This window comes from Tripterygium wilfordii, chromosome 14 (genome assembly GCF_013401445.1).
Source record: "Tripterygium wilfordii isolate XIE 37 chromosome 14, ASM1340144v1, whole genome shotgun sequence".
Classification (NCBI taxonomy): domain Eukaryota; kingdom Viridiplantae; phylum Streptophyta; class Magnoliopsida; order Celastrales; family Celastraceae; genus Tripterygium; species Tripterygium wilfordii.
In genome coordinates, this window is record NC_052245.1 from 10,256,106 (window position 1) to 10,278,429 (window position 22,324).

General features: G+C 36.1%; 1 protein-coding gene and 1 pseudogene across 1 annotated transcript; one reads left to right on the top strand and one right to left on the bottom strand.

The window, feature by feature from the left end:
- LOC120014219 overlaps window positions 1-2,348 on the bottom strand; it is an 18,747-nt pseudogene extending 16,399 nt beyond the window's left edge.
- On the top strand, window positions 2,112-21,299 carry LOC120014686 (F-box protein At2g27310-like). Its single transcript, XM_038866708.1, has 2 exons — window positions 2,112-2,844; window positions 20,689-21,299. Exons 1-2 carry the CDS (start codon window positions 2,347-2,349, stop codon window positions 21,220-21,222), a joined length of 1,032 nt encoding a protein of 343 aa, XP_038722636.1. The 5' UTR covers window positions 2,112-2,346; the 3' UTR covers window positions 21,223-21,299.
- Window positions 21,300-22,324: the final 1,025 nt, after the last annotated feature.

Consider the following 22,324-nt stretch of genomic DNA (forward strand, 5'->3'; position numbering starts at 1 on the left):
TGGGGACTTCTCTTCTCCTCCGTCACTTCTACGCTATCTAGGGGTGACAAAAAATTGATTTCGAACTGGACAATAACACTTGTTTACGAAATAGTTATATCCCTAATTCGGATTGGATTTCAGACGTATTTAATTGATCATACCCGAATTGGTTTAAATCTGAAAAAGTAAATTGGATAATAATCTAATCCAAATTAGGTTCCGGGCAAGTAAATCTAACAAGATTTTCGTGTTTGGACCTGAACTCGATTTATACCGGACAAAATTTTTGTGTTTGAACCTAGATTTCGGACGTATAACTTATATCCAAACTTAGTTTAATCCGGGTCGGACAAATTCGGTCATCCTGACTGGACGGTGTTTTGTCACCCCTAACGCTACCTCTCTTTACTTGCTTTTCTGATCTTCTTTTTTTTAGGTTTATCCTTTTCAGCAAAATACAACAGTTGATTCCTCTACTATACTCTTAATATATTCTTTAAACTATTCAGAGATATCATGTTCATCTCTCAAATGATTTCGATGTTAAAAAATCATGTAATATAATATTTATTGGATGGATAATCCGTAAACTATGAAAGCAGGACATTTTATTTGTGTTGTAAGGAATCATCAAGAGAAACTGGTAAAATTGCCAATAATTGAGGAGACAATGTCACTATTTACTTTTTCTTAAATTGTTTACCAAACGATAGTACGATTAAAGTCACTAACTTTAATCAACAATTTTTAATATAAGAAAAATACTGAATCATGGGGTAGGTGGCCCCACATAATATGAATCTCACTTAAAATACAACAGCCAATTAAAAAGTTGAACACACATATATTTTATCAAAGTGAGGGACCACAAAATTAATGTCAACCTAAGACATTAATAAATTTTAGGTTGAATAAGCTCTTTCGTTGTCTTCCAAATCTTTAGTTTTTTTCTCTATTTTATATTTGCTTTTCTTAAAAAAAATGTGGCCACGAGTGGTCATAGTACAAGGTAAATTCATTATTGCTGTCTTCTCATATAATAGAGTATGACTTTAGTGCTTTTCTCATGGACTTTTCAACCATGCCTAAATGATGCTTCCCCTAGAAAGAAGATGGCTTCTTTTTCGGACACTGATGTCATTTGACAAAAGGAGTTGAGATCAAGAAGTTGAGAAAATTTGACTCACCGGAAATAGTGCACATGTCTCACCGGAAATTTTACTCATGACAAAAATAGGAACAATGTTGAAAGTTTAAAATTGAAACGGCTGAGTTCAAAATTTAAGAATAAAATCGAAAAAAGTTGGATGGTTTAGGGATAGAAACAATGGTTTTGCCTTTTGAAAAGTGATAAATATTTTGAATTCAATGCTTGCTACGTGGTGCAAACCAAACCTTATCACTTGCACTTCAAAGCCCTAATAATCTTGTGTTTTCTTCATAGCTGGGAGAACACGCAATCATCAGTTGCCATTGTTTACCAAACGATAGTACGATACTGACCTCAAAGTCAATTATCACATAGGCAACCACTATTTTTATGAAGTCATTATACCATCACTTTGATCAACAATTTTCTTTCATTTTCTCGCTTACCAAACAAGTTGGGGGCTTCTCTTCTTCTCCGTCACTTCTACGCTATCTAGGGGTGGCAAAAAATTGATCTCGAATGGGATAATAACACGTATTTACAAAATAGTTATATGTCCGGACCCTAATCCGAATTGGATTTCAGACGTACTTAATTGATCATATCCGAATTGGTTTAAATCCGAAAAAGTAAATCTGATAAAATTGCTAATAATTGAGGCGACAATGTCACTATTCACTTTTTCTTAAATTGTTTATCAAACGATAGTACGATTAAAGTCACTGACTTTAATCAACAATTTTGAATAGCTGGACATTGATACACTTCATAAGAAAAATACTGAATCATGGGGTAAGTGGTTCCACATAATATGGAATCTAACTCCATCCGATTAAAATAACACAGCCAATAAAAAAGTTCACCACATATATATTTTTTTATTTTATCAAAGTGAGAGACAAAATTAATGTCAACCTAAGAAATTAATAAATTTTAGGTTGAATATGCATGGTATGAACCATATGTCTTTCGTTGTCTGCATGATCTTTTGTTTTTTCTCTATTTTATATTTGCTTTCCTTAAAAAAAAAAAAAAATGTGGCCACGAGTGGTCATAGTACAAGGTAAATTAATTACTGCTGTCCTTTCATATAATACGAGCATGACTTTTGTGCTTTTCTCATGGACTTCTCAACTATGCCTAAATGATGCCTCCCCTATAATACTGTGTAGCCAACGCTGACGAATCCAGAAGCTGAATTACACATTTTGGCCATGGCAGCTTTTTCTCTCTCTACTGCCGCATCAACCACCACCACTCTCTCCACTCTAGATCCGGACATCATCCGAACCCACATCTTCACCCGACTCGACGGCCCATCTCTCGCTGCTATTGCTTGCGCATCATCGCAATTTCTCGCACTCTCTACTGAGGATGAACTATGGCGAGAAATATGCTCCGCCACATGGAGATCCACCGACCACCCATGTGTCCGTCAACTCATCTCTACTTTCCTCGGCGGTTATCGCTCCTTCTTCTCCGATTCCTTCCCCCGTCTTGATCACCCAAAAGCATCAAACCAAAATCAAGATCGTTCATTCGAGCCGTCATATTTAATCTCGGCTGTCGATATCTACTACAAGAACATACCCATATTCTCGAATATACGAGAAACACACACCACGACGACGAAGTTTCTGTGTTCTCCTTTCTGTGTCGAGTTATCAGAGGCAAACGATGACGTTTCAACTCCAATACAACATGAAGGAGAGATTGAGGAGATTCTTCAACATCTAAAAGAGAATTTGAGTTTGAGTTGGATCGTGATCGACCCGATTTCGAAGCGGGCGGGCAACGTATCCTCAAGAAGCCCAGTTTCACTAGAATGGCGTAGCACAACAAGAAATGTGCAACTCTATTACTCGACGATTATGGCAGGAGATGGGCGGCTAGGATTGGAAGCGGAGTTGGTGGAGTGCAGGTTAGTGGTCACGTGCAGTGGGGTAGACGAAGGGGAAGTGCACGTGGATGACGTAAGCATGGAGATAAGGGACATTGAAGGAAGGAGAATTGATGGGAGGGAGAGTTTGGTCATTTTACAGGAAGCCTTAGTGAAAGGGGAGAGAAAGAGAAGTAAGAGAGGAGAAGGGGAAAAGAATTGCATGGAATTCAAGAGAAAGATAGAGAAGCAGCCTATTGGAGATGGTGTTGTATATAAGTTTTGCTATGCTGCCATGATTTTCACTGCTTTTTGTGTTACTGTACCTCTATCTATGGCACTCTCCATAGGTAGGTTTTGGTAGGGTGGTCCCGCTCCACCAATCAACTTTGATCTGCCAATGGAATCGTTGGCTATATGCTAGCGATTCTTGGCAAAAAAGCTTTTTTGTGTTTTCACTTTTTTTAATGTGGGGTCCATTGTAATATAAAACTTATAATAATATAATAAAAGTGTATAATAAAGTAAAAAAAACATATAATATAGCATTGTTAACTTTTAAGATAATCATTTTAATTTTGATATAAAATATTTATAATTTTAATAATATATTAAATTTATTAGATTAAATTTAATAACGAAATTTATCATAAAAATCATAAAATATAATAAAGTTTAAGATAATACTTTTATTCAATAAGTTATACAGTTTTTAGTTTGTCAAACACTTCACAGCTTATAAATTAGCATTGAAATTTAATTCAACCGCTCTACCACACAAAATCATAAAGAAGTCTTCCAATTTTAAAATTGGAAATACCAATTGATTTTGTGATTGAGGGTTGTCCCTTTTTTCGAAAGAAAACATAAAACTAAATACCTCTTTTATCTTCTTTACTTAACCGATATACAACATTAATTTTTTTTACTCCCTTAGATAATTAATAGTGCTAGTTATCAACCCATGCATAGTGACAGGTAATATAATTTTTGGATGAACAATTTTGCTATTTACGTAGTGATTCGACCACGTTAAGATACTATGTTAAGAATGATAGATGGGTCACAAATGCATGTTTATTAGATTAATTAGAATCATTAAAATGTCAAAAGACACATTTGTCTCATTGATCTCCCACATTGCATCTAGAAAGTAGCTAAAATATAAGAACCAGAGAAAAAGGTCATCAAACAAAACACATTGTTGAATACATGTGCTCACACACTAGTCGTTAATCAACAATTATGAAAATATACGGAATAATGAATAACTACCAAGCACCACAATCTTTAGAGGAAACCTATATAATTTCTAGAAATTTCTTCTTTGCTAATTACTCTTCGGATTTCATCTATGTATTTTCTTGTTGGTTTTGCTTTTTTTGATTTGCTTTTTTTTACTCTCTTTCATTTCTTCATTCTATTTCATTCGTTCACTCTATGTTGTGGTTCATATGTATTATTTGATTATCCTCCTCCTCTTCCCCAAAACATCCTCTCCCTGTTCCTCCGCATGAGTCCTCGTTCTTTTTTTTTTTCTTTTTACACAGAAACAAAGTTGTACACAACAGTTTCTCAATGGGTTTTGACTGGTCTTTTGTGGATAAAGATAAACCAATGAGTTTCATGTGAATTTTGGCTTGCATTGTGCTTTTTTGCTGAACCTACACATAGGATCACGCTCTCTTTAGGTTCTCGGACTTATTTCTCTTTTCTGATTTGAGAAATCCATTGAATCTGCACTCAAATTCTCGATTATACTGTTTTGCTTTCTGCAATATTTCGGACGAGAAAATTCAATTTCTCAATGGTCCGTGACTAACTCCTTTGAAATGGAGGCAAGGTTGGTCACTCGTTGTTCATGATGTTATCTTGACCGTGGTAGACCATTTGTTCTAAATATACTTTTGAACTTCTGCGTCGTAATTGATGAATGTTTTGGCTTATGATTCATGCATCTTTGAGTTTGTTGACAAAAATTGGAATTAAAGCCATTTTCTTCGGCTTTTGGCTCACAAATTTGTTGCATTTAGGGAATATTCGAGATGGGTTTGGGTGCTTAAAAGAAGAAGATTTTTCATATGACATGGGTTGGAGATTCGGTTTGAATATGGGCCGGATTGTACATTTAGAAGTTGGATCGGAGTTGAGCAACTGGTGAGCTCCATGGGTTGGATTGGTCCAATTTAGTTTTAGTATATAAAATTCAGATTTTTATGTACAGTATTTAAAGTTTTTTCTTTTTCTTGTATTTTTTATAATTTTATGATTTGACATGTATATATCTTTGTAAACCATGTAATAGGATAGTGGATAGTAGTGTAAAGTAGTTAATTAATTCTATTTAGGGTGTTAGATGATTTAGATGCATGCTAGGATTGTTCATTATACATCATGAAAACAAAAATGCAACGCCCTAGTTTTAGGATTAACCCAAGCCATCCAACCCTAATAAATGTACCAAGACTAATTATGGAATCCTTATATTCTGTTTAAATAGCAAGGAACCTTCAAGATATTGAGGTTCCATTGTGATTCATCTAGAATACTTGGTTTTCGTGAAACCAAAACGCAAATATATTTTTAGGGATTAAGAGAATTTATTTGGGGTCCCAAATGAGGGTTTAAAAATATTTGGCTCAGCCAAAATCAGTAAAAAGCTTACATCTGGTTTCCAATGCTTCGAAGATTGTGCGATTTGGAGCTTCCTAAAAACCTCCTCACATATCCAGATATAATACCAGACCAAGAAACCGGAAAATGCTAAACTTCCATAGATAACTTTGTTCATAAAGCTCCATAATCTAACTGACAGTACAAGTTAGATGCCACCTAGATATGTGGGGACAAAAAATTATGCCACATAAGCAAATGCAATAAGTATTCCCGCCTCTCTCTCCTCACGATTCCCGCCTCTCTCTCCTTCTCTCTGTTGGGTATCTTCCATTCTGATTTATTTTTTCTCTCTCCTGCTTGTATTCAGGTGTAATTGAAATCTAAATCCGTAGATCGCATAAGCTAAATCCGTAGGTCCCCTCACGTGAATACGTGATGTCTACTGTGCATATTCCCAGCCATTCTGGCCAAAGAACGCTTGCGGCGGTGGGGATGGATTGTTCTGGTATGAGCTTGGTTCGTAGGGAGAAGAAAATGGGGGAAGTGCGAAGAGATCTGTTTGAAGAAGAAAGTATTTGAACGGTCGATGAGTTACGTAGACGAAGAAGTGGGCGGCGAACCAACGACCATAAACATACCAAATCAATTTGAACGGGTCCTCCCCCTTTGTCGCTCTCTTATGTCAATCTTTTATCTATTTCTTGGCCATTAATGAAGTAGTATTGGATTGGTATATTGAGCAGATGCTTATGTTTGATGTGCATAAATGACCATGAGACACGTACTAATCAATATTCTTGATAAACACTGCCTTGTACACGACACGAAGACTACTTCATGTTTGGATGAGCCCAATTTAGCTTAATATGTTGTGATACTTGAACAATGTTATTATTACTAGTTATAGTTTAATTATGATTTCTTCTGGTCAACGTGTAATTATTACTATTTATAGTGTAATTATGACCAAAAGAATTTAATTAGAACCTATCAATGTATAATTACGAATTGAAATAATGTAATTATCCATGATTATTTTGTAATAATATAGAATATTTATGAGATATAATCAAAGTAGTATAATGTGTAATTATAAATGTCTCTAGTTTAATTAGAATTGTAAACAATGTAATTATATAATTTGCCAAGGGCATCAAACCAAGAAATTAGTGTACTGGTTGCTTTACAATAAAAAGTAGCATCTTTGATGTCTATTGTACTATGTTTGAGTGAAAAATTTGGATTTACTGGTTATAATAGGTACTCGACATGATTTGAGAGCATCATAAGTTTCAATTCTTATTGTTTGATTACTATGGTGGCCTGAATATGTACCTAAATAGTATGTATAAATAATAAAAATATTGAGTGATTGTTCAATTTTTCTTCACACTACATTTGACATTTTTTTTATGATTTATTGGCTGTGAAAATATGGACTTCGTTGATAAAGTGTAATTAATAGACATATTATTAGAAGCATAATAAAGATGATAATGAGGACTACATATAGTGTAATAGAAATTATTGGAAGTGTGATAAAATATTTAATGTGTAATAATAAATGGAATCAATGTAATTAAAAATATTTAATGTGTAATTATCGATTTCAAGAATGTAATTATCCACTAATAAACATATTGTCATTCAGAACAATAATGTATTTGTAAAGGAACAACGTGATTAGGAATACGAAAAATGTATTTACAGATGTGAACAATGTATAAATAGACACACATAACCAAAATGCATGACACCCCGTGACACCATATACAAACACAAAGACACCCTTGCAAAGAATCCTAAAGTCCTGCACAAACCCACATATTCAAGTCCATGTCCAAACAAAGTAAAAATAAACACTAGAAAAAATGCAAAAGCACACATCTACAGTCGAGCCCCAAGCAAGCAAGAACCTTTAGAATTTATGCAACACCCATAAAAAAACTGTAAAGAAAAAAGAGCAAGCCCAAATATATGATATATTTACAGAGATAATCGACTCTTGGGTTGCTCAATTCCACTTCATTGGCCACACGGAGAATTGGGGCTATCTCAACAAGGGACGATGGCACCATGTCCCTGTCAAATATTGGCTCTCCAAGGTTCCATGTAGTCTAATATCGCATTATCCGTCGTTATCGGTGACAGCCTCGCCGAGCTAGCTTTATCGAGACACGACGCTTTCACAAACGGATAGATCGAAGACTGGAGTCATCCCTGGATGAAGGAACCAAAATCAAACAAATTATGGATCAAAAAATTTCATGAGAGAAACAAATTCAGTACCTTGTGAATCGATGCTAGCCACAGGGACGGCCGAAGGTTGCGATTCAATGGGTTTTTCGAATATTCTATTTGTTTGAGAGAGATGTTGGAGGGTTTCTCTCTCTTTGATTTGGGGTTTTTGAGAGTTTCTCTCTCTTTGTTCTTGATATATGTTCTAAAAGGCCCGCCCATTCTAAAATGTATTAGATATTAGTTTGTTTTGAAATTGCCATGTCATTGAGTCCATGTGTCATGCCATGTGTATTAGGGATACCTAGAGATGTTTGGTTATGTATAACTAGCACTATCGCCAAGAAACCTCCTCTCTCACAAGCATCTAATCACTCTACTAGCGGACATGCGCATTCTCCACAACACTAATGTTAGAATGTATAAGGGTAATTTAGTCATTGTATATATAATTATAATACACTAGACTGTATTTAAGTTTGTACAAGAGGTTGTATTGAGTAATGAGAAAATACAAGTTTTCTTGGCCGACAACTCTCGTAACATGGTATCGGAGCCTATGGTGGTCGCGAGTCTATGTCAATCTCAGTTCACAAGCATCTAATCCCTCTACCAGCGCACATGCGTATTCTCCACAAACACTAATGTTAAAATGTATAAGGGTAATTTAGTAATTGTATATATAATTATAATACACTAGACTGTATTTAAGTTTGTACAAGAGGTTGTATTGAGTAATGAGAAAATACAAGTTTTCGTGGCCGACAACTCTCGTAACATGGTATCGGAGCCTATGGTGGTCGCGAGTCTATGTCGATCTCAGTAGTTTTCGTTCTCCTTCCGATCTTCTTCGTTTCCCTTCTAGTTCTGGTTCTCATTCTAGTGGGTTGGTGCAACGAGTTCTGTTCAGTCTAGTCGTGCATCTGGATTCTGCTTTCAGAGGTGAAGTCGAGTTCTGGTTCTGGTTCTGGTCGCGCATCTAGGTCTTGTTTTCAGAGGTGAAATCGAGTTCTCTTGTTTTCTTTTGTGTATCTGGGCTCTATATTCAGAGCGGGAGTCGACTCAAGATCAGTGCCTGGTGCGATTGATATGGTCTTGTCAGCGTGTGGTTTTGGAGATTCTGGTTCCCGTAAGTCTGGTTTTGGGGATTCTGGTGGTTCCCGTGAGTGGGTCAGTGAGAGAGTTGACCAGTCAGAGTTAGAATTGGTTGATTTCTGTTGATTTCTTTGAGTTGATTGGTTGATTTCTTTGAGCTGATTACAATGGTGGGTCCTAGTGAAACTAAGGCATTCACTGAAATTGTGACAACTGGGCATCGCATTACATATAGGTAACTTAATGGTGCCAATTATAGTCAATGGAAACGGGTCATTAGACGATACTTGTCAGGTATTGATATGGAGAAGCACTTGACTGATAATCCACCAACGGAGCCTACAGCAAGGGCTCAATGGCAGAAAGCAGATGATAATTGTTTACTATGATTCAGCATACTATGGAGTACACTGTTGATGATATGGTTGGTCATTGTGATACTGTCCGAGAGTTGTGGGAATATTTGGAGTCCTTGTATTCCAGTAAGCAGAACTTATCCCATGTTCATGATCTATTATCTGGTTTGTATCGAGCTGATTAGAAGGGATGCACCTTGGTCGAGTATTATACTGATTGTAAGCAAATGTTTGAGGAGAAGAATACCTTATATCCCATACTAGCTGATGTGAAGAAAATGCAGGAACATGAAGAGGAGATCATGGTTCAGTGTTTTCTTGCAGGATTGGAATCCGAGTATAAAGTGGCTCGGTCTCAAATTCTTACAGACTCTACTCTTCCTTCACAAGCTGAGGTGTTCTCTCGGTTGCGCAAATTTTGTAAGGATTGTAAAGAATCTTCTGGAGTATCTGCGGTCTCTGGTGATACTTCTGCTTTATTGGGTTGGACACCACCAGTTGGTGGTAATAGAGGTGGTCGTAGTAGTGGTCGAGGAGTGCGTGTGGGTGGCCGTGATAATGGAGGGCATGAAGGTCCTAGGATATGTCATCACTGTGGAGAGCAAGGTCATTTGAAGCAAAATTGTTGGAAATTGAATGGTAAACCATCTGCATCTCTGCGGTTTGCCAATGTTGCTACCCAGGAGGGTCTGTTGCCTACTCCTACTGAAGTTGTGTCTTCTTCCATAGCGCCCAGGTCTGATAGTCATATTGTGATCTCGACTGATGAGTATGCTTGGTTTGCTCAATTTTACGCCATCCAGTCTACTGCCAATCTTGTTCAGTCATGTAATCCAACTGCATGCCTTTCTTCCTCCTCCGATACTTGGGTCATTGACTCTGGAGCCACCGATCATATCACTAGCAATACAAGTATGCTTTCCTCATTTTAGTCATCTCTCATTCTACCAAATGTCACTCTAGCCGATGGCTCTAATGTTCCTGTACTTGGTAGTGGTACAGCCTCACCTACATCTACTTTATCTCTATCTTCTGTCATATGCTTGCCTCATTTTCCTTTTAACTTATTATCTGTGAGTAGAATTACTTATGCTTTACGTCGTTCTGTTCATTTCTTTCCTGATCATTGTGTGTTTCAGGATCTAGTGATGAAGAAGATTATTGATAGAGGTCGTGTATCTAATTGTCTGTACGTTCTTGCTGCTGACATTTCACCAGTGCCACGGCTAGTTGCTTCTATTAGTACTACCTCTATCTACCAGTTGCATTGTCAGTTTGGTCATCCTTCGTTAAGTGCTTTAAAGCATCTTTGTCCGTCTTTAGGTTCAATGTCTCAATTAGAGTGTGAGGCACGTTAGTTTGCTAAGCATCATCGAGCATCTTATGTTCCTCGAGTCAATAAACGAGCTGCGTCCCCCTTTGAGTTGATTCATTCAGATGTCTGGGGTCCTTGTCTAGTTATGTCTCAATCTGGATTTCGTTACTTTGTTACTTTTGTTGATGACTTTACCCAGGTGACTTGGTTATATTTAATGAAAAAGCGTTCTGAGTTATATTCTATATTTTGTGCATTTCATGCTGAAATCGAAACTCAAAATAATGCTTCTATTCGAATTCTACGTAGTGACAATATATGCCAAAGAGTATTTTTTTTGATTCTCTCTCTTCTTATCTTGTTCAAAATGGTATTGTTCATAAGTCATCATGTGTTGTCACCCCACAACAAAACGGGGTGGCCGAACGAAAAAATCATCATTTGATGGAAGTTGCCAGGGCTCAATTGTTCCATATGAAAGTTTCCAAGATCTTTTGGGCTGATGCTGTTCATACTGCTTGTTATCTAATCAATCGTATGCCCTCGTCGATTCTGGATATAGGTATACCTTATTCTATTTTGTTTCCCTCTGAGCCTCTCTTTTGTCTTCCACCACGTATATTTGGTTGTGTGTGTTTTGTGCAGGATGTTCGACCTAAGGTTACTAAACTAGACCCGCGTTCTCTAAAATGTGTTTTCTTGGGATACTCTCGTCATCAAAAAGGGTATCGTTGTTTCTCTCCTGATCTCATTCGATAATTAGTTTCAACTGATGTTACATTCTTTGAATGTACTCCTTATGTTAGTGATTCTTCTACATCCTCCTTTGACCCTGAGAATGAGTTCCCTGTCTACCGTGTATTTGGACATGATCTTTATACTGAGTCTTCCCGTCCTCCCTTCACTCAAACGTATTCCCAACATACCTGGCACCATTCTGCTGCATCACCTACAGTGAATTCTCCAGTAGCACCTATGACAGACCATGACACTCAGCTTTCACATGCCTCTTCCTCACCAGATTCGAGTCCTACTGCTCCTGATGATAGTCTTGATTTACCTATTACTCTTCATAAAGGTAAACGTTCTTGTACCTATCCTATATCTTCCTTTGTGTCTTATAATAATCTTTCTCTTGTCTCCCAATCTACTATTTCTTCTCTCGATTCTATTTCTGTTCCTAAGTCTGTTTCAGAGGCTTTTTCTCATTCTGAGTGGCGACAAGAAATGAAGGATCGTAGATGTTTGCTCTTAAGGAGAATGGTACTTGGGATCTTGTTTATCTTCCCAAAGGAAAATGTGTTATTGGTCGTAAGTGGATTTTCACTGTTAAAGTGAATCCCGATGGTTCTGTGGCCCGTTTGAAGGCTTGGTTAGTGGCGAAAGGCTATGCTCAGACTTATGGTGTTGATTATTTAGAGATATTTTCTCCGATTGCCAAGATCACTTCTATTCGCCTATTTATTTCTCTTGCTGCAATCTATCACTGGCCTTTACATCAGTTAGATGTTAAGAATGCTTTCTTGCATGATGATTTGGTTGAAGAGGTCTACATGGAGCAACCACCTGTGTTTGTTGCTCAGGGGGAGTTTGGGAAAGTATGTTTTCTTTGGAAATCATTATATGGGTTGAAACAGTCTCCTCGTGCTTGGTTTGGTAGATTCAGTGAAGTGGTTATTGAGTTTGTGATGTGTCGGAGTGCTCTTGACCATTATGTTTTCTCCAGACAATCTGAGTTAGGTTGTATTCTTCTGGTGGTATATGTTGATGATATTGTGATTACTGGGAGTGATAGTATGGGCATTACTGCTTCAAGTCTTTTCTTCGCACCAAATTTCAAACAAAGGATCACCTCTCAGGTATTTCTTGGGCATTGAAGTGTCACGGAGCAAGAAAGGTATCTTTCTTTCTCAGAGGAAATATATACTTGATATACTTAATGAGACAGGTTTGGTTGATGTTAAACCGTGTGAGGCACCTATGGTGCCTAATGTGAAATTGGCGACTGAAGATGGTGTTCTACTTGGTGATCCAGAACAGTATAGGCATTTAGTTGGGAAACTAAATTACCTTATAGTGACGCGTCTAGATATTGCCTTCCCGGTAAGTGTGGTCAGTCAGTTTATATCATCTCCTCGGACATCTCACTGGGATGCAGTTATTCACATCTTGAAGTACCTTAAAGAGTGTGTTTGGATTGAGGGATTTGGGAGGAAGGGAAGAGAAGGGAGGGGAGGGGGAGAGAAGGGATGGGAGGGGAAGGGGGAGTATTTTTCCCTCTCCCATGTTTGGATAGATAAAAAAAAGAAGGAAAGAAAATTTGTTTAATTTACTAATTTATCCTTTTTTTATATTAAAATATTATGTATAAGGGTAAAATAGATATTTAACTTACAAATGACTTAATTAGTAATCTCTTCCCTCCAAATGACTCTATTTTGTAGAGAAAGAATTTTAACAAAAATTTAATGAAATCTTCCTCCCAAATTCCCTCAAATCCCTCTCCTTAATTTTTAATAAACTATCCAAACAAGGGAATTGGAAGGAAACTCTATTTCCCTTCCCTCCAAATCTCTCAATCCAAACACACTCTAAGGGTGCTCCAGGTCGTGGTATTGTTTATAAGGATCATGGTCACAGTAGAGTGGAAGGAACGGGTCGTGGTGTTCTTTGTAAAGATCGTAATAACTTTGGGGTGGAAGGATTCTCTGATGCTGATTGGGCGGGATGTCCTATAGACAGACGGTCTACTACAGGTTATTATGTCTTTGTTGGTGGGAATTTGAAATTATGGAAAAGTAAGAAACAAAATGTGGTTGCAAAGTCGAGTGCTAAATCTGAATATAGAGCCATGGCTCAGTCTATTTGTGAACTTATGTGGGTTCGTCACTTACTTGAGGAAATTGGTATGAAGGACTCAACTCCTATGCAATTGTGGTGTGATAATCAAGCAACTATTCATATTGCTTCTAACTTAGTATTTCATGAGCGTACAAAACATATTGAGGTTGACTGTCATTTCAGTCGAGAGAAACTCCAACAAGGAATGGTTCAACTTAACCATGTCAGAACAGAGATCAAATAGCCGATGTATTTACTAAAGCTCTACCAAGGAGTCGAATAACTGATATTTGAAGCAAGTTGGGCATGATTGACATCTATGCTCCAACTTGAGGGGGAGTGTTAGAATGTATAAGGGTAATTTAGTCATTGTATATATAATTATAATACACTACACTGTATTTAGGTTTGTACAAGAGGTTGTATTGAGTAATGAGAAAATACAAGTTTTCCTGGCCGACAACTCTCTCGTAACAACTAACAATAGACAAGCGAGTTTTGCAAGTAAATCCCATTTCAAAGAAGCCAACGGCTCTATTAACTACCAAGTCTTCACTAACAATCCCAGTTGTAACTAACTGCGGATGGATATTTTTGAAAGATCTTAAGCTGTTACATGTATTAATAGAATCTAAGAGTACACATTTAAGAGGAAGCATAATGTGGAGTATTTATTCATGTATCCGATAGAGAGAAAAAGTTCCAAGGATTTGTGTACCTAAATGAGGAACAAGCTTCGACCAAACTCAAGTATGTAGATATAGAAGTTCCACCGATAGACACGTCTAAATAAACAAAAGTCTCTTTTATTAAATTGTTCATAGGAAGCCATATAAAAATGCATAAAAAATACACCTTCGCGACGAAGAATTGTGCACTTTCCAAGATTTCCACATGTAAACAATGCAAAAAGGAAATGCCAAACTTGCGAAAAGTAAAGAAAACACGGACATAAGTTCTACCCAACGATACATGTCCAGACAAACAAAAACCTCTCTTATTGGATAATGTTCAAACCTTCCATAAATGTACTGATCATGCTTAAACTGCACGCAAAATGGCAAGAACTCATTCTAGTTTCATAAGATATGATCGAATTTAAAATCATTTTGCAATAGAGAAGCTAGTATTTGTACAAACAAATGCCACTGAGCAAATCCAAAATCATCCCCATGTACAATATTTTTGTGAACTAGTTCCCAATTCAAATTAGAGGTTTTTCAGCTGAAGCACAACATTAAGTAATTCATGGGAACCCGTATAAAATGCATAAAAATGCAGTTGCACCAAGAATTGTACCGAATGCACTTTCCAAGACTTCCACATGTTAAAAACGCAAAAAAGAAAATGCCAAATTTTAAGAAAAGCACTAGGAACACGTACATAAGTTACGCCAAACGACACGTCTACACAAACAAAAGCCTCTCTTATTGTAGAATGTTTATAACTTCCAAAAAATGTATTGTGGTCACAAATAAACTTATGCACACAAAGGGCCAACAACCCATTGCCAGTTTCATAAGATATTCCTTTCAAATTCATATATGGTTGATAAGAAAATCATTATGCCATAGGGAAGCTAGTGTTTGTACAAACATATGACATTGTCCCCACATGAACCATACTTTTGTGAACTAGTTCCCAAATCAATTTACAGAGATTTTCCAACTAAAGCACAACATTAAGCAGTTCACCGAAACCCGCATAAAATACGTAAAAATGCACTTGCGCCAAGAATTGTACTGAATGCACTTTCCAAGACTTCCACATGTTAACAACATGAAAAAGAAAATGCCAAATTTGCGAAAAACAAAGGGAACACGAACATAAGTTATGTCCAACGACACATGTCTACACAAACAAAAGCCTCTCTTATTGTAGAATGTTTATATCTTCCATAAAATGTATTGTGTTCATAATTAAACTTATGCACGCAAAGGGCCAACAACCCATTGCCAGTTTCATAAGATGTTCCTTTCAAATTCACATATGATTGATACGACCAAATTGGAAATCATTATGCAATAGAGAGGTGAGTGTTTGTACAAACATATGCCATTGGGCAAATCCAAAATATCACCCACATGAACCACATTTTTTAGAACCAGTTCTTAATTCAAATTACGACACCAGATTTTCCACCTCAAGCACAGCATCAAGCTGTTCAATCATCTGTCGCAAAAATACACAACCTATATACAGATTTCATATTATAACACTACAACTTTAGTCATTCTACTGTTACTCAAAAATAAATCCAAGAGGATTAACTACACAGTCTACTTCCTCTAGTTCCTGATAGCATTAACTGGCAGACATCCAAAAAAAATCACCCTGGATTTCCAAAATAAAGCTAAAAGTACATGATAATAAGCATATACGTGGTAGAATATAAGTCTACCAAGGAGAACATTTCACTTCCAATCTATAACATTTCACTTCCATTCTTATTATGTATTTCCGGACTATAATGAGGACCGAGCAACCAAGTATATGAAACTATGGTCAAATCCAAAGCTTTTAAAATGTAAAATTTTCCAAATTTTCTTTCTCCACAGTGAATTATGCTGATAAATTGACGGAAAATATAACTGTTCAGGGTAGAAAGCTTGAAATTATATATGACATGGCAGTAAAGGACTGCTAAGATAACAAATTTGTTTTCGTTTTCAAGTCGGTAAAAATTTTACCAAGAACTAGAAAATATCCAAATGCGACAAATGATTGAAGACAAATAGTAACTGTAAGTGCCGAAACACGTACCAATTGAACGAAAACATCAACTAGGCACCAACGAGAATGGGAGAAGAATTGTTAAGGATATGCATAAAAATATTGACTGCCCATGGTGATTGACACCAATAAATTGTGCAAATGGAATATCATACTTATTTGTAAGATATGTCGTGTCGAAGGTGATGACATCCCCAAATTCCCTACATGCTTTCCTACTCCTTGGATTAGCCCAAAAAACATTTTTAAGTTTGCCATTGTCATCCCAATCTATCAAGGAAAAAAACCCATCATTATTTGATTGCATCTTCATAAAATAACTCTGAATTGCATTTGCATCTCCTTCACCAAGCCTCAAACGCCTTACTTTTGCAAGCAAATTACGAGTATCCTGTTTCAAAAAATGTAAATTATCATGTCCTCCAACCCTTATCACCTGAGCATTGTGATTTTTATTAGGACGAATCCCCGCAATGTCATTAATCTCAAGTTGTCGCTTAACACGTGTGTTAATCTCACGATTGCAGCTAAAATACCTTGACTGAGTTTTGCTTATCTCCCACTTCCCATCTTTGGCTATACGGACACTCATTCTTGGCATTTGAACAAGGGTTCAAAAAATTCTCTGACTTTGAAATACACTTGTCTGATCTACCATAAGTAAATGTAACATATTTAATCATACCATCATTGTCCTTGTTAACAGTCCTGCGCTTCATAGAAAATCCCTTCCTTTGACCATATCTCTTGTAATATCCAAACACCTCATCCAAGTCTTGAAATAACATTCCGACCATCAGTGCGTCTGAATCATCAAGATCAATGGCTCCCAACCCTTCAACGCTTGAATCTGAAGTATCAAAACCATTGTACATCATCTTGTTTGATCCCTCTAAAACTGCTTCCCCACACAGTGTATACCCATCATTCACTCCTTCCATGGATTCACTTAAATCAAGGGATGACCCTGCCAATAGATATCAGATCCATTGTAAGCTTGAAATGCATATCTTGAAACCCACATATACACTAATGAATCAGTTTTCCCTTAAAAACAATGTGGCCCCCCATATACACTATAAATCAATGTCTGAGTTATAAACAATGTGCATGTTCTAAAAATAATAGAACAATGTAAAACAATGTGTTGATAATGCATAGGTAAGCTTGACATCCATGTTTTGTTACCCTTAGACACAATAAATCAATGTATCAGTTATAAAAAATGGACACCAAACTATTCTCAATTAACAAACCCATTAACACTAATGAATCAGTTTACCCTTAAAAATAATGTGACCCCCCATATACACTATAAATCAATGTCTGAGTTATAAACAATGTGCATCCAGAAAATCAAACGTACATTGTTCTAAAAATAAGTGAACAATGTAAAACAATGTGTTGATAATGCATGGGTAAGCTTGACATCCATGTTTTGTTAACCTTATACACAATAAATCAATGTATCAGTTATAAACAATGGACACCAAACTATTCTCAATTAACAAACCCATTAACGCTAATGAATCAGTTTCCCCTTAAAAACAATGTGGCCCCCCGTATACCCTATAAATCAATGTCTAAGTTATAAACAATGTGCATTCAGAGAATCAAACGTACATTGTTCTAAAAATAATAGAACAATGTAAAACAATGTGTTGATAATGCATAGGTAAGCTTGGCATCCATGTCTTGTTACCCTAGACACAATAAATCAATGTATCAGTTATAAACAATGGACACTAAACTATTCCCAATTAACAAACCCATTAACACTAATGAATCCGTTCTCCCTTAAAAATAATGTGGCCCCCCATATACACTATAAATCAATGTCTAAGTTATAAACAATGTGCATCCAGAGAATCAAACGTACATTGTTCTAAAAATAAGAGGACAATTTAAAACAATGTGTTGATTATGCACAGGTAATAGCATTTAAACAATGTACACCGAACGATTCTAGATTAACCAAACCCATTAACACTAATGAATCAGCTTCTCCTAGAAAACAATGTGGTGCCAACCATAAAGGATATACATCAACCATACCTTGTTAGTCGGATGTATCCGTCCATTCCAAAACGACGAAATCGAAGATACTCCACAACAACGACGAAATCGAAGATACACAGCTCTATAACAAGGTATGCACGGGTTTGATTTACTGCATAGTCTTGACCTAGCTCTATAAAGTAGGAGAGAGAAGCGGGAATTTTTTTATTTGGACGGGAAACAACTCACAAAAGAACCCATATCTTATCTTCTTTTGTCTTGTTCCAGGTTGGCATGCTCAATAAGCACGCCAACTAAGCTGCCAACTAGAACTGGGATGATTTGGAACTGTATTGCATGGGACAAGTAACATTTTCATTGTTTACCAAACGGTAGTACGGTACTAACCTCAAAGTCAATTATCACATAGGCAACCACTATTTTTATGAAGTCATTATACCATCACTTTGATCAACAATTTTCTTTCATTTTTTCTCTCACCAAACAAGTTGGGGGCTTCTCTTCTCCTCCCTCACTTCTACGCTATCTAGGGGTGACAAAAAATTGATTTCGGATGAGACAACAACACGTGTTTACGAAATATTTACATGTCTGGACCCTAACCCATTTGGATTTCAGACGTACTTAATTGATCATACCCGAATTGGTTTAAATCCGAAAAAGTAAATCGGATAATAATCTAATCCGGGTTAGGTTCCAAGCAAGTAAATTGAACAAGATTTTTGTTTTTGGACCTGGACTCGATTTATACCGGACAAATTTTTGTGCTTGGACCTAGCTAGATTTCGGACGTATAACTTATGTCCAAACTTGGTTTAATCCGGGTCGGACAAATTCGATCATCCGGACTGGATGGAGTTTTGTCACCCCTAATGCTACCTTTGTTCACTCGCTTTTCTGGTCTTTTCTTTTTTAGGTATATCCTTTTCAGCAAATTACAACAATTGGTTCCTCTACTATACTCTTAATATCTTCTTTAAACTATTCAGAGATATTATATTCGTCTCTCAAATGATTTCGATGTCAGAAAAATCATGTATTATAATATTTATTGGATAGAGAATCCGTAAACTAGAAAAACACGGAGATTTAAGTTGTATTGTAAGGAATCGGCAAGAGAAACTGGTAAAATTGCTAATAATTGAGCCGACAATGTCACTATTTACTTTTTCTTAAATTGTTTACCAAACGATAGACGATAGTAAGATTAAAGTCACTAACTTTAATCAACAATTTTGAATATAAGAAAAATACTGAATCATGGGGTAGATGGTTCCACATAATATGAATCTCACTTAGTCGGTTGGTCCTGACTCCATCCGATTAAAATAACACAGCCAATAAAAAAGTTGACCACATATATATATTTTTTTATTTTATCAAAGTGAGGGAGCATAAAATTAATGTCAACCTAAGAAATTAATAAATTTTAGGTTGAATATGCATAGTATGAACCATATGTCTTTCGTTGTCATAATAATCTTTCGTTTTTTTCTCTATTTTATATTTGCCTTCCTTAAAAAAAATGTGGCCACGAGTGGTCGTAGTACAAGCTGATGCTGTCTTTTCATATAATAGAGTATGACTTTTGTGCTTTTCTCCTGACTTTTTGCTTTCTCATGGACTTTTCAACTATGCCTATATGATTGGGGTGACACGGATCTACTGTAATAAAAATTATAACAGACGTGGTTGTAGGTGATTTGGATCATAAAATGTTTTTATTTTATTTTAAAAAAATTATAAATGTTTAGTTTATGATCTAACGAACCCAACGATATATTTTTTGTTTGAAACAAAAATCAAATTCATCTTGATCCAGACACCGAATGTTTTGAGTTTATATCCGACGGTCTAAAATTGTTAAGAATTTTTCATGTAGCATATGATTTTTGTTTTGAACAAAAAATATATCGTTGGATTCGTTAGACCATAAACTACACATCTATAATTTTTTCAAAATAAAATAAATTTTTTTTTTGTCTTAAATTGCTATTACAGCGGAGTCTGCTGTAATTTTATTACAGTAAGCCCCGACACCCATATGATTGCTTCCCCTATAAAAATTGTGTAGCCAACGCTGACGAATTCAGAAGCTGAATTACACATTTTGGGCATGGCAGCTTGTTCTTTCTCTACTGCCGCATCAACCACCACCACTCTCTCCACTTTAAATCCGGACATCATCCGAACCCACATCTTCACCCGACTCGATGGCCCATCTCTCGCTGCTATTGCTTGCGCGTCGTCTCAATTTCTCACACTCTCTACTGAGGATGAACTATGGCGAGAAATATGCTCTGCCACTTGGAGCTCCACCGACCACCCATGTGTACGTCAACTCATCTCTACTTTCCTCGGCGGTTATCGCTCCTTCTTCTCTGATTCCTTCCCCCTTCTCGATCACCTAAAAGCATCGAACCAAAATCAAGATCTTTCATTCGGACCGTCATATTTAAAAGAGATTGAGGAGATTCTTCAACATCTAAAAGAGAATTTGAGTTTGAGTTGGATAGTGATCGACCCAATTTTGAAGCGGGCGGGCAACGTGTCTTCGAGGAGCCCAGTTTCGCTAGAATGGCCTAGCACAACAAGAAACGTGCAACTCTGTTACTCAACGATTATGGCAGGAGATGGGCGGCAAGGATTGGAAGCGGAGTTAGTGGAGTGTAGATTAGTGGTCACGTGCAGTGGGGTAGACGAAGGGGAAGTGCACGTGGATGACGTAAGCATGGAGATAAGGGACATTGAAGGAAGGAGATTTGATGGGAGGGAGAGTTTGGTAATTTTACAGGAAGCCTTAGTGAAAGGGGAGAGAAAGAGAAGTAAGATAGGAGAAAGGGAAAAGAATTGCAAGGAATTCGAGAGTAGAAGGATAAAGAAGAAGCCTATTAGAGATAGTGTTGTATATAAGTTTTGCTATGCTGCCATGATTTTCACTGCCTTTTGCGTTACTGTACCTCTATCTATGGCACTCTCCATAGGTAGTTTTTGGTAGGGTGGTCCCGCTCCACCAATCAACTCTGATCCGCCAATGGAATGGTTGGCTATATGCTAGTAATTCCTGGCAAAAAAGCTTTTGTGCGTTTTCACTTTTTTTAATGTGGGGTCATTGTAATATAAAACTTATAATAATATAATAAAAGTGTATAATAAAATAAAAAAAATAGAATATAGCATTGTTAACTTTTAAGATAATCATTTTAATTTTGATATAAAATATTTATAATTTTAATAATAAATTTTATTTATTAGATTAAATTTAATAAAAAAATTTATTAGAAAAATCGTAAAATATAATAAAGTTTAAGATAATACTTTTATTCAATAACTTAGACAGTTTTTAATTCGTCAAACATCTCACAACTTATTACACAGTATTTATCGCAGTTCTTTTTTCCACAGCTTTTACGTTAGGGTTGAAAATTAATCCAACCGCTCTACCAAACAAAGTCATAAAGAAGTATTCCAATTTTAAAATTGGAAATACCAATTGATTTTGTGATTAAGGGTTGTTCTTTCTTTCAAAAGGAAAACATAAAACTAAAGACCTCTTTTATCCTCTTTACTTAGACATTTGATCTAACACTCTAGAATATGAGAGACTACAATATGAAATAGAAACATGAATCGCAATCAATGATCTTGTATTTTTTCTAATAGCTTCTATAATCATCTTGATGAGAGACTCTGGTATTTATACAAAAACCTATTTTCCAGAGATAAAATCATTGAGAAAATAATGTGTTTATCAATAAGTCAATCTCATCAATACCAGATCTGGTTAATCTCTAGGTAAATAATCATTAACCAAATACCTAAGTGATAAGCTTTATCTGAGATAAAGATCATCATCAATAGGAGATTAAATCAAATAGAAACACAACCTAATTTATTGACTTACACCTAATTTATTGACTTACATGCCTAAGCCAATAATAATCCACATGATAATTTAGACCACACATAGTAGATAACACAATCATATCTCATAGATAAGTTAAATGTAAAATGACATGATAATAATTAAATTCATCTTATCAATTGATTTGTTAAATCTCTTAAATAGATATTTATCCATTGAAGAATTCTCACATACG

Bases quoted from the DNA above. Each gene is read 5' to 3' on its own strand.
- LOC120014686 (XM_038866708.1), top strand. From the start codon at position 2,347: ATGGCAGCTTTTTCTCTCTCTACTGCCGCATCAACCACCACCACTCTC. The intron at 2,845-20,688 runs ATTGAGGAGATT...TATTTAAAAGAG, and splicing joins CAATACAACATGAAGGAGAG to ATTGAGGAGATTCTTCAACA.